Source organism: Protopterus annectens, chromosome 5.part0, assembly GCF_019279795.1.
Source record: "Protopterus annectens isolate FY-2018-M chromosome 5.part0, PAN1.0, whole genome shotgun sequence".
Taxonomy (NCBI): Eukaryota; Metazoa; Chordata; order Ceratodontiformes; family Protopteridae; genus Protopterus; species Protopterus annectens.
Window position 1 is genome coordinate 1,279,705,852 of NC_056735.1, and position 19,035 is coordinate 1,279,724,886.

Genomic DNA, 19,035 nt, shown 5'->3' on the forward strand with positions numbered 1-19,035 from the left:
TCTAAAGATTCCTCCATCTTCATTAATGTGTAGAACAACTGGTGTAAGGGACTGCTGCTAATCTGTAGCATGATTTCATATATACTTCAGCTTTCTGCTGACTACATATGCCTTTACTAGCTTTCATATATACTTCAGCTTTCTGCTGACTACATATGCCTTTACTACTAGTTTTTAAATGTGTTAGTTCCCATGATGCATAGCAAGCTAGTGTGGCCCTGATGCCTTCACAATTGCTGTCCATTCACTATAAACATCCAGAGTTTGGTGATGCATACTGGTACAGGAGTGTTATCGCACATTTAGATTATTCCACAGTACCTGGCCACTTCTGCCAGGAAGAAGGCCACCCAAAATGCTTTGAATACTGTTGGGCTATGCCAGGTGCATGGCACCACAGATTCCTAGTAACATTTAGACTTCATGGTCATTAGCTATGAAACTGTGTATTTACATATCTCTTTGGTATGCCATATATAGATGATGTGTACCAGAGCAATTTGGTGCAAAGCTATTAGAAATTACTTGAAAGCAGTAAACAGTAGGAAGGTGGACGTGGACAATGAGCACACACAATTTCAGTACGAGAGGTGTTCCTTGACATTGAACAGTAATATTCTGGATATGGGAAGTAGGAGGGAAATCCTCTGGATATGTAACAGGCATTTTCCTAGAGAGAAGAGTTTGGTGTCTGAGGTCAATGAGTATGGATTACACATAACAGGCGGTGGGAGGATATATCATAGACAAGAGCACTGCTGTACATTATTTGGGGGGAAGGGATGTACTGATTTGTCTGCTGATTGGCAGAACCAGTCAGAATGCTTAGCTAAAGCAACAACTATGATATCCCACTGCCAGTGCTAGATTTTCCAGTAAGATAAATGTTTGAGCTAGAAAAAACAGATAAATGTATGAGCATGGCAACAGCTCTGAATCTTTAGGTATTACCATCATTAAGAATATGAATTTTCTTAGATTAGCCCAGTTAAAATATTTTAATGTTATTTTTTTAATAAACATACTTAGTTTTATAGAAGTATTTTCTAAATTTGGGCTTTATTTTAATTGGAATCCTAGTTTTCTGCAGCTGATCTTACTTGCATGTGATTTCAATGCCCATCACGCAAATATAAGTTTAATATTTTCTGAGAATGGTACTACCATATTGACGGTCTACTACCACTCTTCAAGTTACATTTTGTCATTGATCTTTATGTTGTGCCCCAATAGGATGGATCACTCTGTGTAGCAGACTGGCTGATATTGGACTTTGCACAGATAGTATGTGATGGTTAGAATATGTGGTTGCAGGGGACAGGCAAAATAAAACAATGGAGCAGCATGCATAACTTTCATAAAACAATTCTTTGAATATCACCACTGGAATGCATGGCACATTTTACAGAACACTTCTGAATATTTCACAATCTTGTGTGATTTAACCACTGAAATTGCATTAATTTGCTGAACCATTGTGCTGTGTTCCATACTGTGACCTGACAGGGTGAATCAGTGACAAACATAATTCTAGTCAGTCATGAAGATGTCTGCATAACAAGCTAAGGATGAGCTTGCAGCATTCAGCAGGCACGGATGTGAGCCTTGTAACATCTATCTACACATGGCTGAAAATGTGCAAATTATTTAATTATGTAGTGTTTATATTTTGCTCTTGGACATCACGTTTAGGACTTAATGTGGGTTGCCTAACACAAATATGAACAGCACAATTTTGGTGGAACAAGTAAAAACCAAAATCATTGGAAAGCTACCATAAGTTTGAAAATCATCTTGTGTACATACCTACTTTTCAAAAATGCATGTTAGACCCTGTGATGCCCCACCACTGTCTCAGTAATCAAGGAGCCTCAATCCTCACCACTAGCACCAGTGGTAACATATACTGGGAGAATGACAAGTACACACACAGTATTTCCAGATGCAGCTCTCTGCATCAAGTGCAATTTCCCTTAAGAGCACACAGAGACCACAGTCAGTCTGGGGCTGATTTCTCCCTCTTTCTCCAGATCCCCAATAAGACTCCCCACTGGCACAGCTATAGCGATGATATCCTAGCTGAGGAGCCAAGCCAAGAACTCCAGCACCCTCTCTGTTCAACCAGTGCTTTGTGTCCTTGCCCAAGTAGCTGACACGCACACTCTTTGAGATTTGATTTACACAGACACACACACACACACACACACACACACACACACACACACACACACATGGGAAAGGCTGGCAGAGGTTTACTAGCTGTGTCCTCTTCTGCCCAGACTATAAGGTAGTTATCACTTCCACCAGCCACGTCCTTATCAGCTACTGTAAGACCCTTACTAAAGGGTGTCCAATCTTACTGCGTAATGTTACTATCAATACAAATAGTAGTTTGACCAAGAGCAAGGCTATTAGGAGTGGCCCATAGTGTTACCAAATAAATATGCAAGTACTCTCAGAACTTAAATATATCTCACAAATATCAGTCACAATGAAATGTTTAAATATATTTAATAATAAACAATAAAAGAACAAGAACATACTCAGTAAATAATCACAGTTACATCAGAGTTCAAAATCATGGGAAATATGTAAAACAACATTGCAGGACAATCTCAAATAAATACAGAAAACATCTAAACTATACTTCACTATATTCCTGATTGAATCTAAGAGAATTACTATACCCTAGTTAACTTACTTATAGAGCAACAAGGCAGATATGGAGATTGGATGTTCTGTTCAGGTCAAAGACAAGTACAGAATACTCTGTCTCTCTCGCAGAGATTTTCCAAATTAATATCTCAAATATTACTGCTGGGATGCTTGCAGAATGACATTGTTTCTTGTCATCTGACTCTATCCCAGGTAAAACCTCCATTGATGCAGCCTGTAGCATTTAACATCTACGTGTGAAACTATATAGACCTTTGGTAAATGGTGGAAGTTATAAAATAATAAAACACTTCCACATCTCAAGCCTAGTAATTATCTCTCTTTCAAGACAACACAGAGAGCTCCCTAGAATAGACATACTGTTTCTTGCTGTCATAAAGTAATTTAATTTCAGCTATTTTTCTGAAGTTAATGTCTTGTGTTGCAGTTTCCCCTGCTAAAATATATACATTTAACCAGTTACAATAGTGTATATACATTTCTGCTCAGTACTTTACAACATATCTCTTCAGCACACATCTGTACAATATGCATACAGTTCTAATACATCTGTAACCCAACCATCTTACATGAAGCATGTTGACATTCACAAATGACGCACAACCATTTACAAAATTCCAGACAGCTGTGCTGGCAATATCTCCTATTATTAAACTTCTAAATAAATCATATTAATATTCACAAATGACATATAATTATTTACAAAATTCCAGCTAGCTGGACTGGCAGTATCTACTCTCGTGACAGACCCAACCCTAACCCTAAATCTAGCCATAGCCTTGACCTCAGCCTTGACTCTAATCCTGACCCTTAAAGTAACATTAATTCTAACTCATAAAACTAATGGTAACTGTAATTCTAACACTAACCTTAGCTTTAATGGTACATAAACTCCAAAAGGCCCCAACTCCTACAAGACTTACAGCATGACTTTTAACAGTGTGACATTTCACACCATGTAAGATTTGCAGAAATTGTCAAATTAACTGGTGGAAAATGAAATTTGACTAAATAGATTTAAAAATCTGTTTTAGAACTAATGTAATTTGAAGCAAAGGTATACTGCCCCTACATTGCTTTATATGGCTAGCAAAAGAATAAAAACATTGCTAATAATACATCCATGCATACCTACATATGCAAAAGTTGATACTCCTTTTTATTTTTTATATTAACTGACATTCTTGTGAGCCATGTTTGTGGCTTACTGAAGTAAGTACAGCACTGTGGTTTCCCAATATGTTTTTGGATGTTGATAAAATGTGACCCAGCAAACATCATCTGTTCAGATAACAACTCATCAATTTTACAGTAATCTGTCAGTGTTTCCCATTGTTTTAATGGGACAGTGAGCGCACCATTACTCGTGTTAAGGTAGTATGTATAAGATAGGGGAGGATATGTGGGCAAATTCCTCAACATGAGGGTGTAAGAGACTGTGGCCCCATGCAATTAAAAAAAGACATTGAATTTGTGTTTTACTTTGAGTTGACTAATGAACAAGTTGTGTTTAACTAAATGGATTATCAAGGAGATTGGGACTGGGGCTTTGTAGTGGATCCTAGACTAAGCAAGCATTTTGTTGGCTTATGCAGATTGCTCATCATGTTAAAGGGCACTGACCTGACTAGGATGTGCTGCTACTTTATAGTAGTGTGTGCAAAGTAAAGTCATACAGCTGGCTACTTTTTGTTGTAGTCACTACCTACAATCACCAGTAAATGTATTCTAGGAAATATAAAATGTAATTATTGTGTGTGATACTAAACTTTCATCTACTTAACTTTATAAAATATTTAGTCTAACAATGAGAGCTATACTGCAGGTTACAGAGGAACCCACAAGTCACCTAAGTACTTAAAAAGAAAATTCCAGTAATCAGTCATATAGCTGGAACAAGATTGTTCTTTTGGGAATATAAAAAATGTTGCAACAATCTAATGTTTTTTCTCTCAGTTCTGCCAAGACTGAGCATATATAGTTTTGTGCATAGGTGTAATTTGTTTAGATTTGTTCATATGCTGGTGTATTTTAAATCTATGTCTCATATAACTATTAAGCTATAATATTAGAATGTGAATATTCATCTCAGTCATGTTTGTCTTAACAGGTACCTTATAACATTGGAGGATGGCTTGAAAAAAACAAAGACCCACTTAATGAGACAGTTGTTGGCCTTTTCCAGAAATCATCAAACAAGTTACTGGCCTGCATTTTCGAAAACTATCTTTTTGCTGACTGTAAGTGTAATGATAAGGAAATTAGGCACTGTCAATATTTTGTTATTTTCAGGGCAGCAATGAAAAAGAGGCATTTATAGTAGTGGGTAAACATATTTTAATAAGTACAATTAACAACAGTTTTTTTTACATAATATATGATTGCACTGTAACTTTAGTCAGTTTTGAAATGCACTACATCTAGATTAGCCAGTTTGTGTAAGTAGAAGGTACCTTCTACATATTAGTAACTATATTTGTTAACTAAAACAGCACATCTATGTCACAAATGAGCAAGATCTGCATGCTTTTTCTAGGCAGCAAGTATCATCATCTGATATACAATGCCAAAAATATCCACGGATAAACCTTTATTAGCCTGAAGTGCAGGATATAATAAGTGACCTAGGTAATGATAATTCAGGAAAACCTTATTTCAAGTACTACCATTATGTTTCTTAATGGGATTCTGTGGAATTTAAGTATGCGGTTTCCCTTCACATATTGCCAATCCATATTCCTCTGACTAATTAGTTATATGACTTTTTTTAATACAAAACTCTGCAATTTAAATAAAACCCCAGAGTATTGCTCTTATAAAATATTTTTGTAACTCCATACAAAACCCATATGTTACATATTTTTGTATACATTCTTTTCATGGCAATGATAAATTTAACTTTGGTTAGGCAAAGTTCAACAGTGAACTTGAAAGAACATATTTTGGGAGAGAAGCACAAAAGTGGTGAATGAATGGGGATTTCACTTTATATTGATTCAAGCAACAGCTCATGCTAACTGCAAGAAGCACCGAAGATGGACGTAAATGAACCATAGCTCTCAACTGTCCATATTTTCACAGAATATCCAGATTTTTGCTTCATATTTTTGATCTGCTCTTCATAAAACTTGTGCTTCCCTGGCACATCAGTGAAGATTGAATTCACTAAATAATGATAGCCATTTAAGTTTCAGACTTAATAAAATTCAGGAAAATGCATGTTAACACAAAATTCTAGCAGCTTTTTAAGTTTATGTGAGCAATATTTAAAATTTGTCCCTATTTTTGAGCCTTTGTCCCCCATTATTTTTGGCGTTCTCCAGATTTATTTTGTGAACAGGTTGAGCGGTATTACATGAACATTAGAATATATGACAGAGCTGAATTTAAAAAAATTACAGAGATGACATAGGTTCATAGATTAGTAAACTATCTGCCCTTACAAGCCGTTTTTTTTTAAGCTTAGCCAGTTATCCCTTGGGAGACTCAAACCCTGCACCTTGTGTTTGTACGGCAAGCACCTTAACCATTAGGCCACCCATAGTCAGGGATAAGTCAAGACTTCTGTAATTGCACAACAACTTGTTCACTAGCTTCTAGAAAGTAGCCCAAAATGCTTCGCCCATCTTTACCATAGAGAGTGCATAATTCTGAACAACATACCTTTCCATTGCCGAAAGAAATTCCTGAAGTAACAGGCTTGAGCTGAGAACTGATTTAGCCAATCAGGCATGCAGAAAAAAATAATAATGACAAAACCTATAACCGTGGTAACTATACCAAGGCTTTTTAATTTAAATTCAAGCACATATTATTATACAAATAAGTAAATTATATTTAAAGTGTTTGTCATGAAATATGAGGCATGCACCTGGCTGTTCCCTTCTATCTATTGTTGCTTCACTACTACCTGCCTCCCATGCTCCTCTGAGCCCAATGTAGTCACCCCCTACATACTTTCTTTCTTCCAGCTCATACACATTTAGTGCTTTTATCCTTCCCTCCTGGGCTAAATGCAGAAGTCTTCTTATAATTTTTTTCTTTGTATGATTTTGCCCCATTTATTTTAGCTTTCCTTTGTTGACTGGGTCAAGTAGCTAGTAGCCTATTTTCAGGGGGAGGCCTGAGGTGGTATTTATACTACTAGGGGAACTTTGGCTAGGGTATAGGGTAACTTCACCTACTCATTAGGAGAGTGCTTGTTCCATTCCTAATGTAGTGGTGGCTGGAAAAACATCACGCAAGGAGATCCAAGATGGTAGATAGCACAGAGGTGAATGCTGGTACAGTCTTTGAAGCTCTACAAGATTTTATTTCAACAGAATTTGATTGTTTCATCAGATGCAAATATTGAAAGCAGAGATGGATGTGTTATTACAACCCTCTAGTCAGGAGGGTTGGGGGATGATATTTTGGGTGAATTGTTGCAGAATTAGCCAGAGAGTGGAAAATATATTTCATAGGGTGAAATTATGGACTCCATTCAGAGATCAGAAGTTATTTTGAAACAAGATTGTCAACCAAGGAAATCATGTGCTGAGACTGTTAAAGAAACTGCAGGGGAAAGTGATGATAGGTGAGTGAAGGAAATGAAATGTTAACAATCAAAGGAAATTTATGGTGAGAATTCAGAACAAAGAAGAAATGGACAGGTATGATGTTTTGGATAATTTAATGGTCCCATTGGAAGTGAAGGCTCAGGAGGTAAGAGCTTTTATTCTTATTCATCAAAAGACATTTTGTGACATTATTGTTGAGACTTTTTCTGTTCTGTAAAGATTTTAGGGGAGTATAAGAACAAAATGTATTGTAATCCATGGAATTCTTATATGGTTAAACCATTTCTCAGATAAAAAAAGAAAATACATGTAACTTTAAACTGACATTTAAGCAAAATTTGTAAAGAAGTTATAGACATTAGCAAAGTCTATGATAACAGAGGAGTATGGACTGGGGGGTGGGACTGTTGTATACTACTGAAAATAGATAAAGAAAAAAAATCATATCCCTAGTATGACAAATGCAGAGAGTAACCAAGATTTTGTATGATATTGGGGACAACAGAAAATATGTTTTTTCTTGTGGAAAAGATAATCATTTTATAAGTAACTGTGATAAAAGGGAATGCTATATTTGTGGAAAAAAAGGTCATGATGCAAAAAGTATGAACTGAAATGCTATAAATCTAACAAAATTGGGCTTTTATGGATGGATTGTAATCTAGAGAAAAAGGATGAAGAAGAAGGAAACAAGAGTGAGGACAGTATATGAAGAGAAGAATCAGTCTGGATAAAAGAAAAAGAGGAAGCAGGGAAGAAAGATCAGGGTAAAAATAAAGATGAGGAAAAGAGATAAATGAAACAGAAGATAATATAGAAGAAGGTTTAAAATAAGTGATGATGAAAATATAAATTGGAAAATAGTGAAAGGTAAAACGAATTCTAATGGCAGAAGAGTAAGAGACAGAAACAAAAGGTTTAAAGGGATATGTATCTTCTTCTTCTTTCGGCTGCTCCCGTTAGGGGTCGCCACAGCAGATCAGCTGTTTCCATTTCTTCCTGTCCTCTGCATCTTGCTCTGTCACACCAACCACCTGCATGTCCTCTCTCACCACATCCATAAACCTTATCTTAGGCCTTCCTCTTTTCCTGTTACCTGGCAGCTTCATCCTTAGCATCTTTTTCCCAATATACTCTGCATCCCTCCTCAGCACATGACCAAACCAACGTAATCTTCCCTCTCTGGCTTTGTCTCCAATCCTTCCAACCTGGGCTGACCCTCTAATATACTTATTCCTAATCCTGTCCATCCTCGTCACAGCCAGTGTAAATCTTAACATCTTCAATACTGCCATGCCAAGCTCTGACTCCTGCCTTTTTCCCACTGTCTCCAACCCATATAACATAGCTGGTCTCACTACTTGTAGATCTTCCCTTTCACTCTTACTGATACTCGTCTGTCACAAATCACTCCTGACACTCTCCTCCACCCACTCCATCCTGCCTGTACTCTTTTCTTCACCTCTTTTCCACACTCATCATTACTCTGAACTGTTGATCCCAAGTACTTAAAGTCATCCACCTTCGCCACCTCTACTCCCTGCATCCTCACCATTCCTCTATCCTCCCTCTCATTCACACACATATATTCTGTCATAGTCCTGCTGACATTCCTCTTCTCTCTAGAGCATATCTCCATCTCTCCAGGGTCTCCTCCACCTGTTCCCTACTCTCACTACAGATCACAATGTCATCTGCAAACATCATAGTTCACGGGGACTCCTGTCTGATCTCGTCTGTCAACCTGTCCATCACCATTGCAAATAAAAAAGGGTTAAAGGAATAAGTATAAAGGAGAAAAAGAAAGGAAATGGACAATGCAAATGAAATAAATACTTCAAATTTTCACAGTTTCTCATAAGCTGCAACATAGACATGATGACAAATTTAGAGTGCCTTCAGTAAATGTAAATAGTATCAAAAATATAAGTAGAACAATAGGTACGCTAAATTGGTGTAGTAAGTGTGATGTGGATGTAATAATATTGGAAGATGAGAGATTTTTGACACAAGAAATGAAATTACAAACAAAGAAACTTGAGGGAGGAGATACAATATGGAAACTAGGAAAGGAACTATGTTCAGTTATAGTTGTATTTTGTAGAAAGTCAGTGAAAATACTGAACTTAACATTGACAATGATATATAGAATTATAGCATTGTATGTCTATGTTACATGTAAAGAAAGGGAATGTTTATTTAATAAAAGTTTGGATTATGTAATAATTAATATAATATTAATAGGAGATTTTAATTGTAATTTGGGAGGAAAAAAGTAGAAGAGAGGAAGATGTTAAGAAGATGCTAAGAACATTTTTGAAATTACAAAATGTGGGAATTTAAAGATTTGGAATAACAGGTTGTTGACATATTCAAGGTACATATAAGATGGAAATAGATTATTTTATTATATCACAAGATATAAATATAACTAAGGGAGAGATACTTGTAACATTCTTTTTGGATGACTCAGCCATATGGATAGAAATGCAAGAAAGTAAGAAGTATATCAGATTGAGAAAAGGAATAAAAAGAATAAATGAGAAATTATAGGATTAAAATGGAAAAAAATAAGTATGTGTTTAAGGAAGGATCACATTTCTCCTGGAGTGTGTTATAAAAAACTGGTCTGCGTAGTGGCTAGTTTTGGAAAGGAAATATAAAAATGTTTTTTAGAATAGCAGTCAGATGTAAGAAAAGCAGGAAAAATAAATTATACAGCAAATGTCTATGGATGCATTAAAGCATTTGGAAAGGAATGATAGAGATAACATTATGTAATCAAAGGAATGTTTTGAAAAGAAGCAAGAGAAAATTAAAGAATTGCTATTGAAGCAAAGATATTATTTACAACTTAAAAAGATGTATCAACTTATTGAGGATACTAGTATAATGAGTGAAATGAAAGATGACAGAGGCGATATAAGAAGATCTCAGGGACAAATTATGAATAATATAATAAATTATGTAAAAATGTTTCAAGGTAGAAATAAAGTTAAAAAAGAATAACGTTAAAAATTAACAGAACAAGAAAATAAAGAATTGGAAAATACAATTTCCTTATATGAATTAGAAGATGTACTTAGGCAAGTTAATTTACAGACAGTTTCAGGATCAGACGGAACAGGATATCAAAGAATTTTACAGATTAGCAGAAAAAATACTTCTTAAAGATTATGAATACATAGTTAAATTAAGGTTTTATATATAAAGATTTATGCAGTTGTATACTTAAAGTTGCATGGAAAAAGGAAGATAAAAGTAAAACTGAAAATGGGAGAGCTATAGTATTGAACAATATCAGGTTTTTATTAAAATAATTCAGAAGAGAATGGAAAGTAAAATGAAAAGTATAATGGAACAGCATATATAGTTTCATGGGAAAAGGTGCCAGGAATTATTATTCAGGAAAGGAAAATTGTGGATGATATTATAAACAGGACTGATGAAACCAAGATCATGGTAGGAGATTTAAATAAAGCTTTTGGTACAGTACAACTTTTGTAGACGAATGTGGAAGAATATAATATTAGTTAGAAAATTAAGCATGCATGTTGTTCTACATATAATAAAATAAAGAAAGAATTTTAGTGACTGGGTGGCTAAGTAAAGAGATAGATATAAAGAATGGTATACATTAGGGGTGTCCTCTGAGTAGTATATTATTTGCATTAGTTATGAAAGTATTAGTCAGAGATGTAAATTTTCATGTGTGAGGTGCTACTTATATTACTATGAAGGGATAAAAATTCAAGTCATCTTTACTTAGGCAGATGATATTATACTGATTACAAGAAACAAAGTCTGGATGAAAGAAGTTATGTCTTATCAACATCAATATTTAAATATAATAGGCATGACTTTAAATAAAGAAAAACTAAAGGACTGGGTGATACAGTAAAGACAAGAAGATCTTTTTGAGAGAAATCTCTATTTAGGAATAAAATCTGGGGTAAAAATATAAATGTGGAACAATGGAATAGGATACTAGATGAAGTAATGGAGCATTATTATTTTTGGGAAACATGCAAATATCATTTAATAAAAAAGTGTTTTGATTAATTCAGTTATACTAGGGAAGTCTGCATATTTAGCTTGTGTCTGTATGTTTCCAATAATCTAGGAAAAAGCAATACTACAAATATTTTTCTTTTTAAGATTCTTTTCAAGATTGAATCCAGGGAAGAGAGAAGTCTTATGTATGGACAAGGAAGATGGAGGCAAAGGATTGATTAACACATTTGTTGGGAATATGTTTAAAAATTCAAAGGAAGAAAAGCATGTTTAAATGAAGTAATGAGATGTTATCAAGAAAAAATTACTTTATGGAAAATAAAAAATGAAATAGAAAATGAGAGGAAAGGGTGGTATGAAAATATCATGATGCAATATTATTATATTAACACTTGGGCTAAGGTAGTAACTGAAAAAGTTAAAGCTATAAAATATGAAAAGCATGGTGCAATAAGCAAGTAGAATGTCAAGATTTTTATGGAGTTTAGTGATTAATAAATTACCAGTAAAGGGAAATATGCCTCAGTGAAAGAGTTTGTATATATTGTGGTAAAGAAGAAACTACTGAGCATGTTTCCTTACAATGTGTAAGGGTTGCAAAATTATGGGAAAACTGTGTAAATAAAGTTTCTTTGAAAATATAAAGGAGCTAAATAAAACAAATATGGATATGATTATTTGTAGATATTGTAGCCATAAAAATAAGGGATATATTAGTAAAATAGGTAAAAGATTATTTTATGTTCTGTGGACCATTTGGAATGAAAGGCTAAATGAAATCATGTTTAAAGGTAATTGAAGACTAGCAGTAATTTTAAGAAAAAAATAGATGGTGGTTGCGGTAAAAGGAGTGGGGATCAAATAAGATAATGAAGTTTTGACATAATAATGAAAACTAGGATATCTATGGCTATATGACAATTGAAAGGGTATTTGTACACTGTATAAATTTGTAAATATGTAAACCTCTAAGTTTGTAAATAGTACTCTACATAATGTTTGTCAAATAAAGAACCCCTTACTCTTTTTGATAGGTGCTGTGGGATCTTTTACATCAAACTAATCTGTCACCAACTCAAGCAGATGAGGTCTCAGTTTAACATAAGATGGCACACTCAGGAGTGCAGCAGCTTCCTTATGAGTAAGCAATTGGTCTGCCTGGTGTAGGAATAGAACCCACAACTTTTTGAACCAAAGATGAGTGTGCTACTTCTTGTGCCACTGACACTGCTATCCTGTGATTGCTGACTCACCACCAAACCTTCCTTGACCAGACATCATACTATCTGAGAGGGGGAGGCAGCATATAGGCTGTCATGAGTGTGCTTTCTATTCTCACTGGCATCCTGACAATGAGATAATTTTTCTTTTTCTGCATAACCCTACCCCTGATGGTGACATAATCACTTGTATCCCATCAGGGTCAGCCTATGCTTCTCTGTCCACACGTATGCTCTCCCAGTGCTCTGCCTAGGGCTGCAGCAACTGGTTTTAGTGGCTAAGGCCATCACTTATTTATTAGATAATCTCGCATTTCATGAGATGCTCTGTCATTGGAGCAGTGGTGCAAGCCTAATGAGAACAGGCATCCTTCCCCTATAAGAAGGACATGTCCATTGTCCATCCTTCTTGCTCATACTGCTAAGCATCCAAACTGCTCAATGATCTTGGGATTATTGGGCTGTAGTAAGGCTTTATCTTCAAATGCTACTAGTGTACTGATGTCTGATGATTTTTGGCATCATCCAGGTATGGTTTCTAGAACTACATGCAGTACTCCATACTGTTTTGGGTCTATATCAGCTTATTGAAAGCTGATAAGAGTGAAGGCTCTTTGATTGACCCCAAAACATCGATCAACCAAAATAGTGAAGACACGGAACAGCTATTTTTTTTTCCCAGGGAAAAAAAAAATCACTGTTCCACACAAAAAAAAACAAAAACAAATGAAAACACTACATAAAGTGGGGGGCTTCACCCACCCCACCCCTAGATGTGGGGGGCTGTGCCCCCCCACACCCCCCTACTTAAATATACCAATTCTGAGATCACACCAAAGAGGAGGAAATGGCAAACTCCTGAAAACGGCCTAGCAATTTTTTCCCTGGGAAAAAAAAAATCGCTGTTCTGTGTCATTGCTAGTTAGGTTGTTCGACGTTTAGGGTTTGATCAAAGAATGTTCGCTCTTATCAGCTTTCAGTACGCTGATATTGACCCTATTGGTGTATATAGCAGAGCAGCAATCTCAGGTTCTTTAGAATCAGTGCTTCAAGCTACGTAGCTGATTGCCAAAAACACAGTAATTCTAGCATACTTAGGTTCATAGGTGCTTACTAGGCTGTTAATCTGTGAGGATCTTTAGAAGGTTAGTCTTGCATTCCCACAGTAATTATTAGCCCTTGTATCTTGCATACAAATAGCTCAGAAGTCAGCAGAACATCTTGTGCAGGTAAATGACTGGACTGGAATAGAAGTGCTGCACACAGTTCAGCTGTTTGTATATGTATAAATACGGAATCATGATGAGCCTGTAATGTAAGGGTTCAAAGACAATTCAAGGACTAGAGGATGATGAGTAGTTTGAGTGGAGCTCTGGGACTAAATCCTAATCAATTCACATACGTAAAAACAAGTTTGGACTGAAATACTGCTTGTCAGTATTTATTTATGGTGTTTAAAACCAAAGCTACACTGAATGTACATATATTCACAGTCTGAAAATTATTATGCAAAGTCTTAATAGAGAGAGAGAGAGAGAGAGAGAGACACACACACACACACACACACACACACACACACACACACACACACACACACACACACACACACACACACACAGACAGTTAGGCTGAGATTTAAGAACTCTCAAAGCTGAAGATGCATTTAGGTATTCGAATAAACAAGATTGGGTGTGAGTAGATAACTTTAGTTAAAGAATTAAAAATGTCTGTCTGAGCTGGGACTCTTGGTATTTTTCACAAAATTATGCTAAGGTATTTTGTTGGTGTAGGAAGAATAAATTTTTTTCAGAAAATGCAAAGAGTTAAATCCCAGCACCATTTAGCCAAAGTGCTTGACTGTTGCCTTTAAGCTTCCATATTTTAATGTTTGTGGAATAAAATAACTGAACTTTCTGGCTTCTGAAAACTCACAGATTATGTTTCAAATTTATTTAAATACACTTATCATTACTCACCTGACAATTTTAAAAATTACTTTTGTTATTGTATAGGCAGCTTTGTTCAGTGATCAAGAAAAAATATGTGAAATGTTTTATATGAGAAAATCCATTTTAAAAGAAAGATGTTATTTGAGTATACATTTCAGGTAATGCTTTGTGGTGTATTTTCAGTACTCATAATCCAAAAGTAGTGTGAAAATGTACATATATAGAAAGGCTAGGTCATTTCATATAGCTATGCATTTTATCGCATTCTTCTTTGATGTGTAATTTTACAATACAATATTTATTGTATTTCAGCCCAATCAAGTGATAAGAAGCGTAAGAAAGGGGCTTCTTTCCAGACAGTGTCTTCAATGCACAAGGTAAGCTTTTATAACTTATTTAACAGGTTGTTACTAGGTTAACAATTACCAGAGCCTTTATAAGCCTAGCAGCTCACATCAACCCATTTTTGTTCAAAAGTACCTGTACCTTGGGCATCTATTCAGAGGGGTGTGTTAGTAAGGAGATAGCTAAGGGTTTTGTGGTATGTGTGTGTGTGTGTGTTTGTGTGTGTGTGTGTGTGTGTGTGTGTGTGTGTGTGTGTGTGTGTGTGTGTGTGTGTGTGTGTGTGTGCGTATGTGTGTGCATGTTCGTCTTACTGATGGCCTCTGTTCATCAGAGAGATAGGGGCTAGACTGGGTGTGAATTTGTGAGTTCTCATCCAGTGGTTAAGGTTTTGTTTGACTAGGGTCAGGGATGAACTCTACATGGATAGGGAGCCTATTCCATATTGTAGAGATCATCTGAGACACATATCTGTCTCTCCAACATATTCTGTTGGGTCTATATCAGCATATCGAATACTGAAAATGCCGAATTCAAATTCATCGAACTGAAATGTTCGAAAACTCAAAAGCGCGAACTGATGGAACATCTATTTCTTTCCCAGGGAAAGTAATCGGTGTTCCGTGCAAATAAAAAAAATTTAAATACTTTAAACACTAACAGAAGTGGGGGGAGAAGCCCCCCACACCCCCCTACTTAAATATACCAACTCCGAGACCACACCACAGTGGAGGAAATAGCAAACTCTGATGACGGCCCACTGATTTCTTTCCTTGGGAAAGAAATCGATGTTCCGTCAGTTCGCTCTTCTGAGATTTCGAACATTTCAGTTCAATGAAATTAAATTCGGCATTATCAACATTCGAAATGCTGATAGGAACCCAATCTGTTTATGTTGCAAGCAAAGTTCAAATCCTTAGATCTATTGTTTCTGGTGGTGTTTGTTTTGTACTTGTGCAGAAGATCCATCAGGGCTGGATCTGAGGATGCCTTATAAGCCATGTATAGATCACCTCTCAGTAACCTATAGGAGACTGAGTACAGAGATTGGGCCATAAGGTGATCTGTGATGGACAGGGTATTCATGTCCTGGATTTTCCTGGTGTGGAACCTTTGTGGACATTCCAATTTCTGCAAGTTGCTGGTTAGGTACATGCCATAGGGGGCACTGTACTCAAAGATGGGTCTGATAAGGACTGAGTAGAATGGTGCTATAACTTTCTTGGACCTGGATGCCATACCCTTACTTAAAAATTTCTTGCACCTGAATGACATACTCTTACTTAAAAATTAGGTGTCACAGAACAATTTTCTTACTGTCTTTGCAGTGTCAGTTGAAGGCCAAATTATGGACTACATATGTTCCCAGATCCCTAACTAACAGGTCAGCTCTTAGGGGTGTTTTATCATTGTCATAATTTTCTTGGGTGGCGGATTTCCCAAATAGCATAATAATGCATTTCTTTGCTTTGAGTTTTAATTCCTAGATTTAGCACAAGCCATGTGTCTGTGTTAGACCTTCTTACAGGATGTCAGTGTTGTGGGAGGAATCTCTAGACAGCTCACAATTTCGAGCCGTCTGTGAACTTGTTGAGTCTATGGCCTTTGACATTGGCCTTGATTTCTGAAAAGTAGATACCAAACAGAAATGGGCCTAGTATGGAACTCTGAGGTACTCTGCTGGTGACTTGTCTTTTGGTGGAGGTGGTCTCACCAGTCTTGACTTCTTGGGTCCTTTCTGTGAGCCAGCAGGCAAGCCAGCAAATTAAGTTGGGATTTATACTTAATTTGGAGAGTTTGTTAAAAATTACTGAGTGGGATATTGTATTTAATACTTTGGCCAGGTCAGGGTAGGTGATATGCACTGTTTTACCCTCATCCTTTGCATTGGTAACCCTCTTGCTGACATCAACCAGGCTAAGTAGGCAAGACCTTCCCTTAACAAAGCCTAACTAGATTGGGTCCAGTGTCTGTTGGTTGTCAATGTCTCAGTTGATCATTTCCATAATTCATTCCACAAATTTACACATTAGACTTATCAAACTGATGGGTCTGTAGTTCCTGGGGTTGGTTGATGGTCTGCCCATATGAAGAGAGATGACTGTCGGGGTCCTGCATTCACTTGGTTCATAACCTGTTCTGAGGCTATAGTTGAAGAATGCCTCAAGTAGTCCTGCTAGGTCATGTTTTAGATTATGTAGGAGGTAACTGGGGATATTGTTGGGACCAGTTGATGCAGTGTTTTTGGCCATAGCAGTCATTGCCAGGACCTGCTCCCTACTTATAGGTTCATAGGTTCATAGGTTTATACTAGGCTATCTGCCCTAAGGCATTTATAAGCCTAGCCCAAATTTTTGTGGCTTACGCCAACCCTTATATGAAAAAATACTGTGCCCATTAGTTTGTTGTGCCTCTGTCCAGCAGTGACACAGAGATGATTCCTGGGATAAACCTACGATCTCCCATCCACAGGTCAAGATTTCTCTTGAACAGAGCCAGCGAGATGCACTGCCTCACATGGACCGGGATTTTATTCCACAGCATAGGGAGTCTCTGAGTGATAAATCTATCCCTCCAGCTTGTCCTATTTATATCAGTGCTAAGGTTTAAGTCGCTTGCTCTAGTGGTTTTAGTGGATTTGGATTTTTTGAGGTGGAGCATGTCCATTAATTCCGGGTTGGACATGGCCTTGTATGTCAGGCACATGTCACCTCTGAGCAGACGGTATGCAACTGAATAGAGCTGGAGTTTCTTCAATCTGGCAGCATATGACAGATTTTGGAGTCCCTTTATCCTTTTGGTGAGGAACCTTTGGGGTCTCTCCAATTGCTGCAGATGTCGGGTGCGATACATCCCGAATGGGGCATTGTACTCGATCATTGGTCTGATAAGTGAAGAGTACAGGGGAACAATGACCTCACTAGATCTGGATGTGAATCCCTTCATGATCAGGTGGTCAATGTAGAAGGTCTTTCTAACCACTTTAGCAACGTGAGTGTCAAAAGAAAGGCCACTGTCAACCTGGGTCCCCAGGTCCCTGATAACCTCTTCTGTGCTTAGTGGATTGCCACCTATATGGTAGCTTGGGGTTACCTTGTTTTTCCCGAAGGGTATGACTATACATTTTTTGGCATTTAACTTCAGGCCATAGCTCTGGCACCAGCTATCTGTTTCCGTGAGTCCCTTCTGAAGGATATCCGTGTCCGATGCACTTTCCACTATGGCACCCAGTTTGCAGTCGTCTGCAAACTTTGTCAGCCAAAGTCCTTCCATGTTGGCCTGTACTTCTGAGAAGTAGATGCCGAACAATAGGGGGCCAAGGACCGAGCCCTGTGGGACACCGCTTGTGACCGGCTTGGAGTCTGACATAGCGCCAGCAACTCTAACCCTGTGGGTTCTGTCCTTAAGCCAATTTGCAACCCATCTTGTGACATATGGGTTTACATTTAAGCTGGTAAGTTTTTCTACAATACCCGAGTGGGGTATTGTGTCGAAGGCCTTTGCAAGGTCAAGGTAGGCTGTATGGACTGCCTTTCCCTCATCAATGGCCTTGGTGACTGTTTCGAAGAAGTTGACCAAGTTCAAAAGGCATGATCTGCCCTTGACGAAGCCAAACTGGGTCGGGTCCAATGTCTGCAAGTCCCCTATATCTTTGTTTATGAGCTCCATTATGATCCTCTCCATAGCTTTGCAGACTAGACTTGTTAAGCTTATGGGGCAGTAATTACCAGGGTCCGTAGAGGCACCGCCTTTGTGGAGTGGGACCACAGTTGCCGTATGCCACTCCTTGGGCACGTATCCTGTGGTAAGGCTGAGATTAAACAGCTGCCTTATGTGCGGGTTTAATTACTCATTTAGCTCGTGTAGCACACAGCCGGGGACACCATCCAGTCCCATTGATGCTGTGTTTTTAACTTTAGAGAGAGCAGCTTTCACCTGCGCAATTGAGATGTCTGGGAGGCTACACTCTGCTGGGATAGTTATCTCTCCTTTAGGGGAGGGGGGTGAAGTTTGCACTGAACCTGTCTGCCAGTATGTTGGCAATGTCTGTGGGTTCAGTGATTTTTGTATCATTTTGGACTAATTGTGAGCATATCTGGGAGTTTCCACCCAGGTTCCTAACATAGCTGAAAAAGGCCTTATGATTGTCCTTTGAATCCATGGCAATTTTTCTCTCAAAATTGGCCTTAGTTGATTTTATGAGTGCTCGTATTTTTTACTAATAATGATCAGGGTGACTTCCTTTTATGGATTTTGTTCTATCATGTAATAGCT

At 37.3% G+C, this 19,035-nt stretch overlaps 1 protein-coding gene across 2 annotated transcripts in view; it reads left to right on the plus strand.

Annotated features, from left to right (window-relative positions):
* Positions 1–19,035, plus strand: part of MYH15 (myosin heavy chain 15) — a 386,453-nt gene that overhangs the window by 230,360 nt on the left and 137,058 nt on the right. For both annotated transcript variants that reach the window (XM_044071103.1, XM_044071102.1), the window contains exons 18-19: positions 4,787–4,916; positions 14,731–14,795. In XM_044071103.1, coding sequence (XP_043927038.1) covers positions 4,787–4,916; positions 14,731–14,795 — 195 coding nt within the window. The remainder of the gene's footprint in view (positions 1–4,786; positions 4,917–14,730; positions 14,796–19,035) is intronic.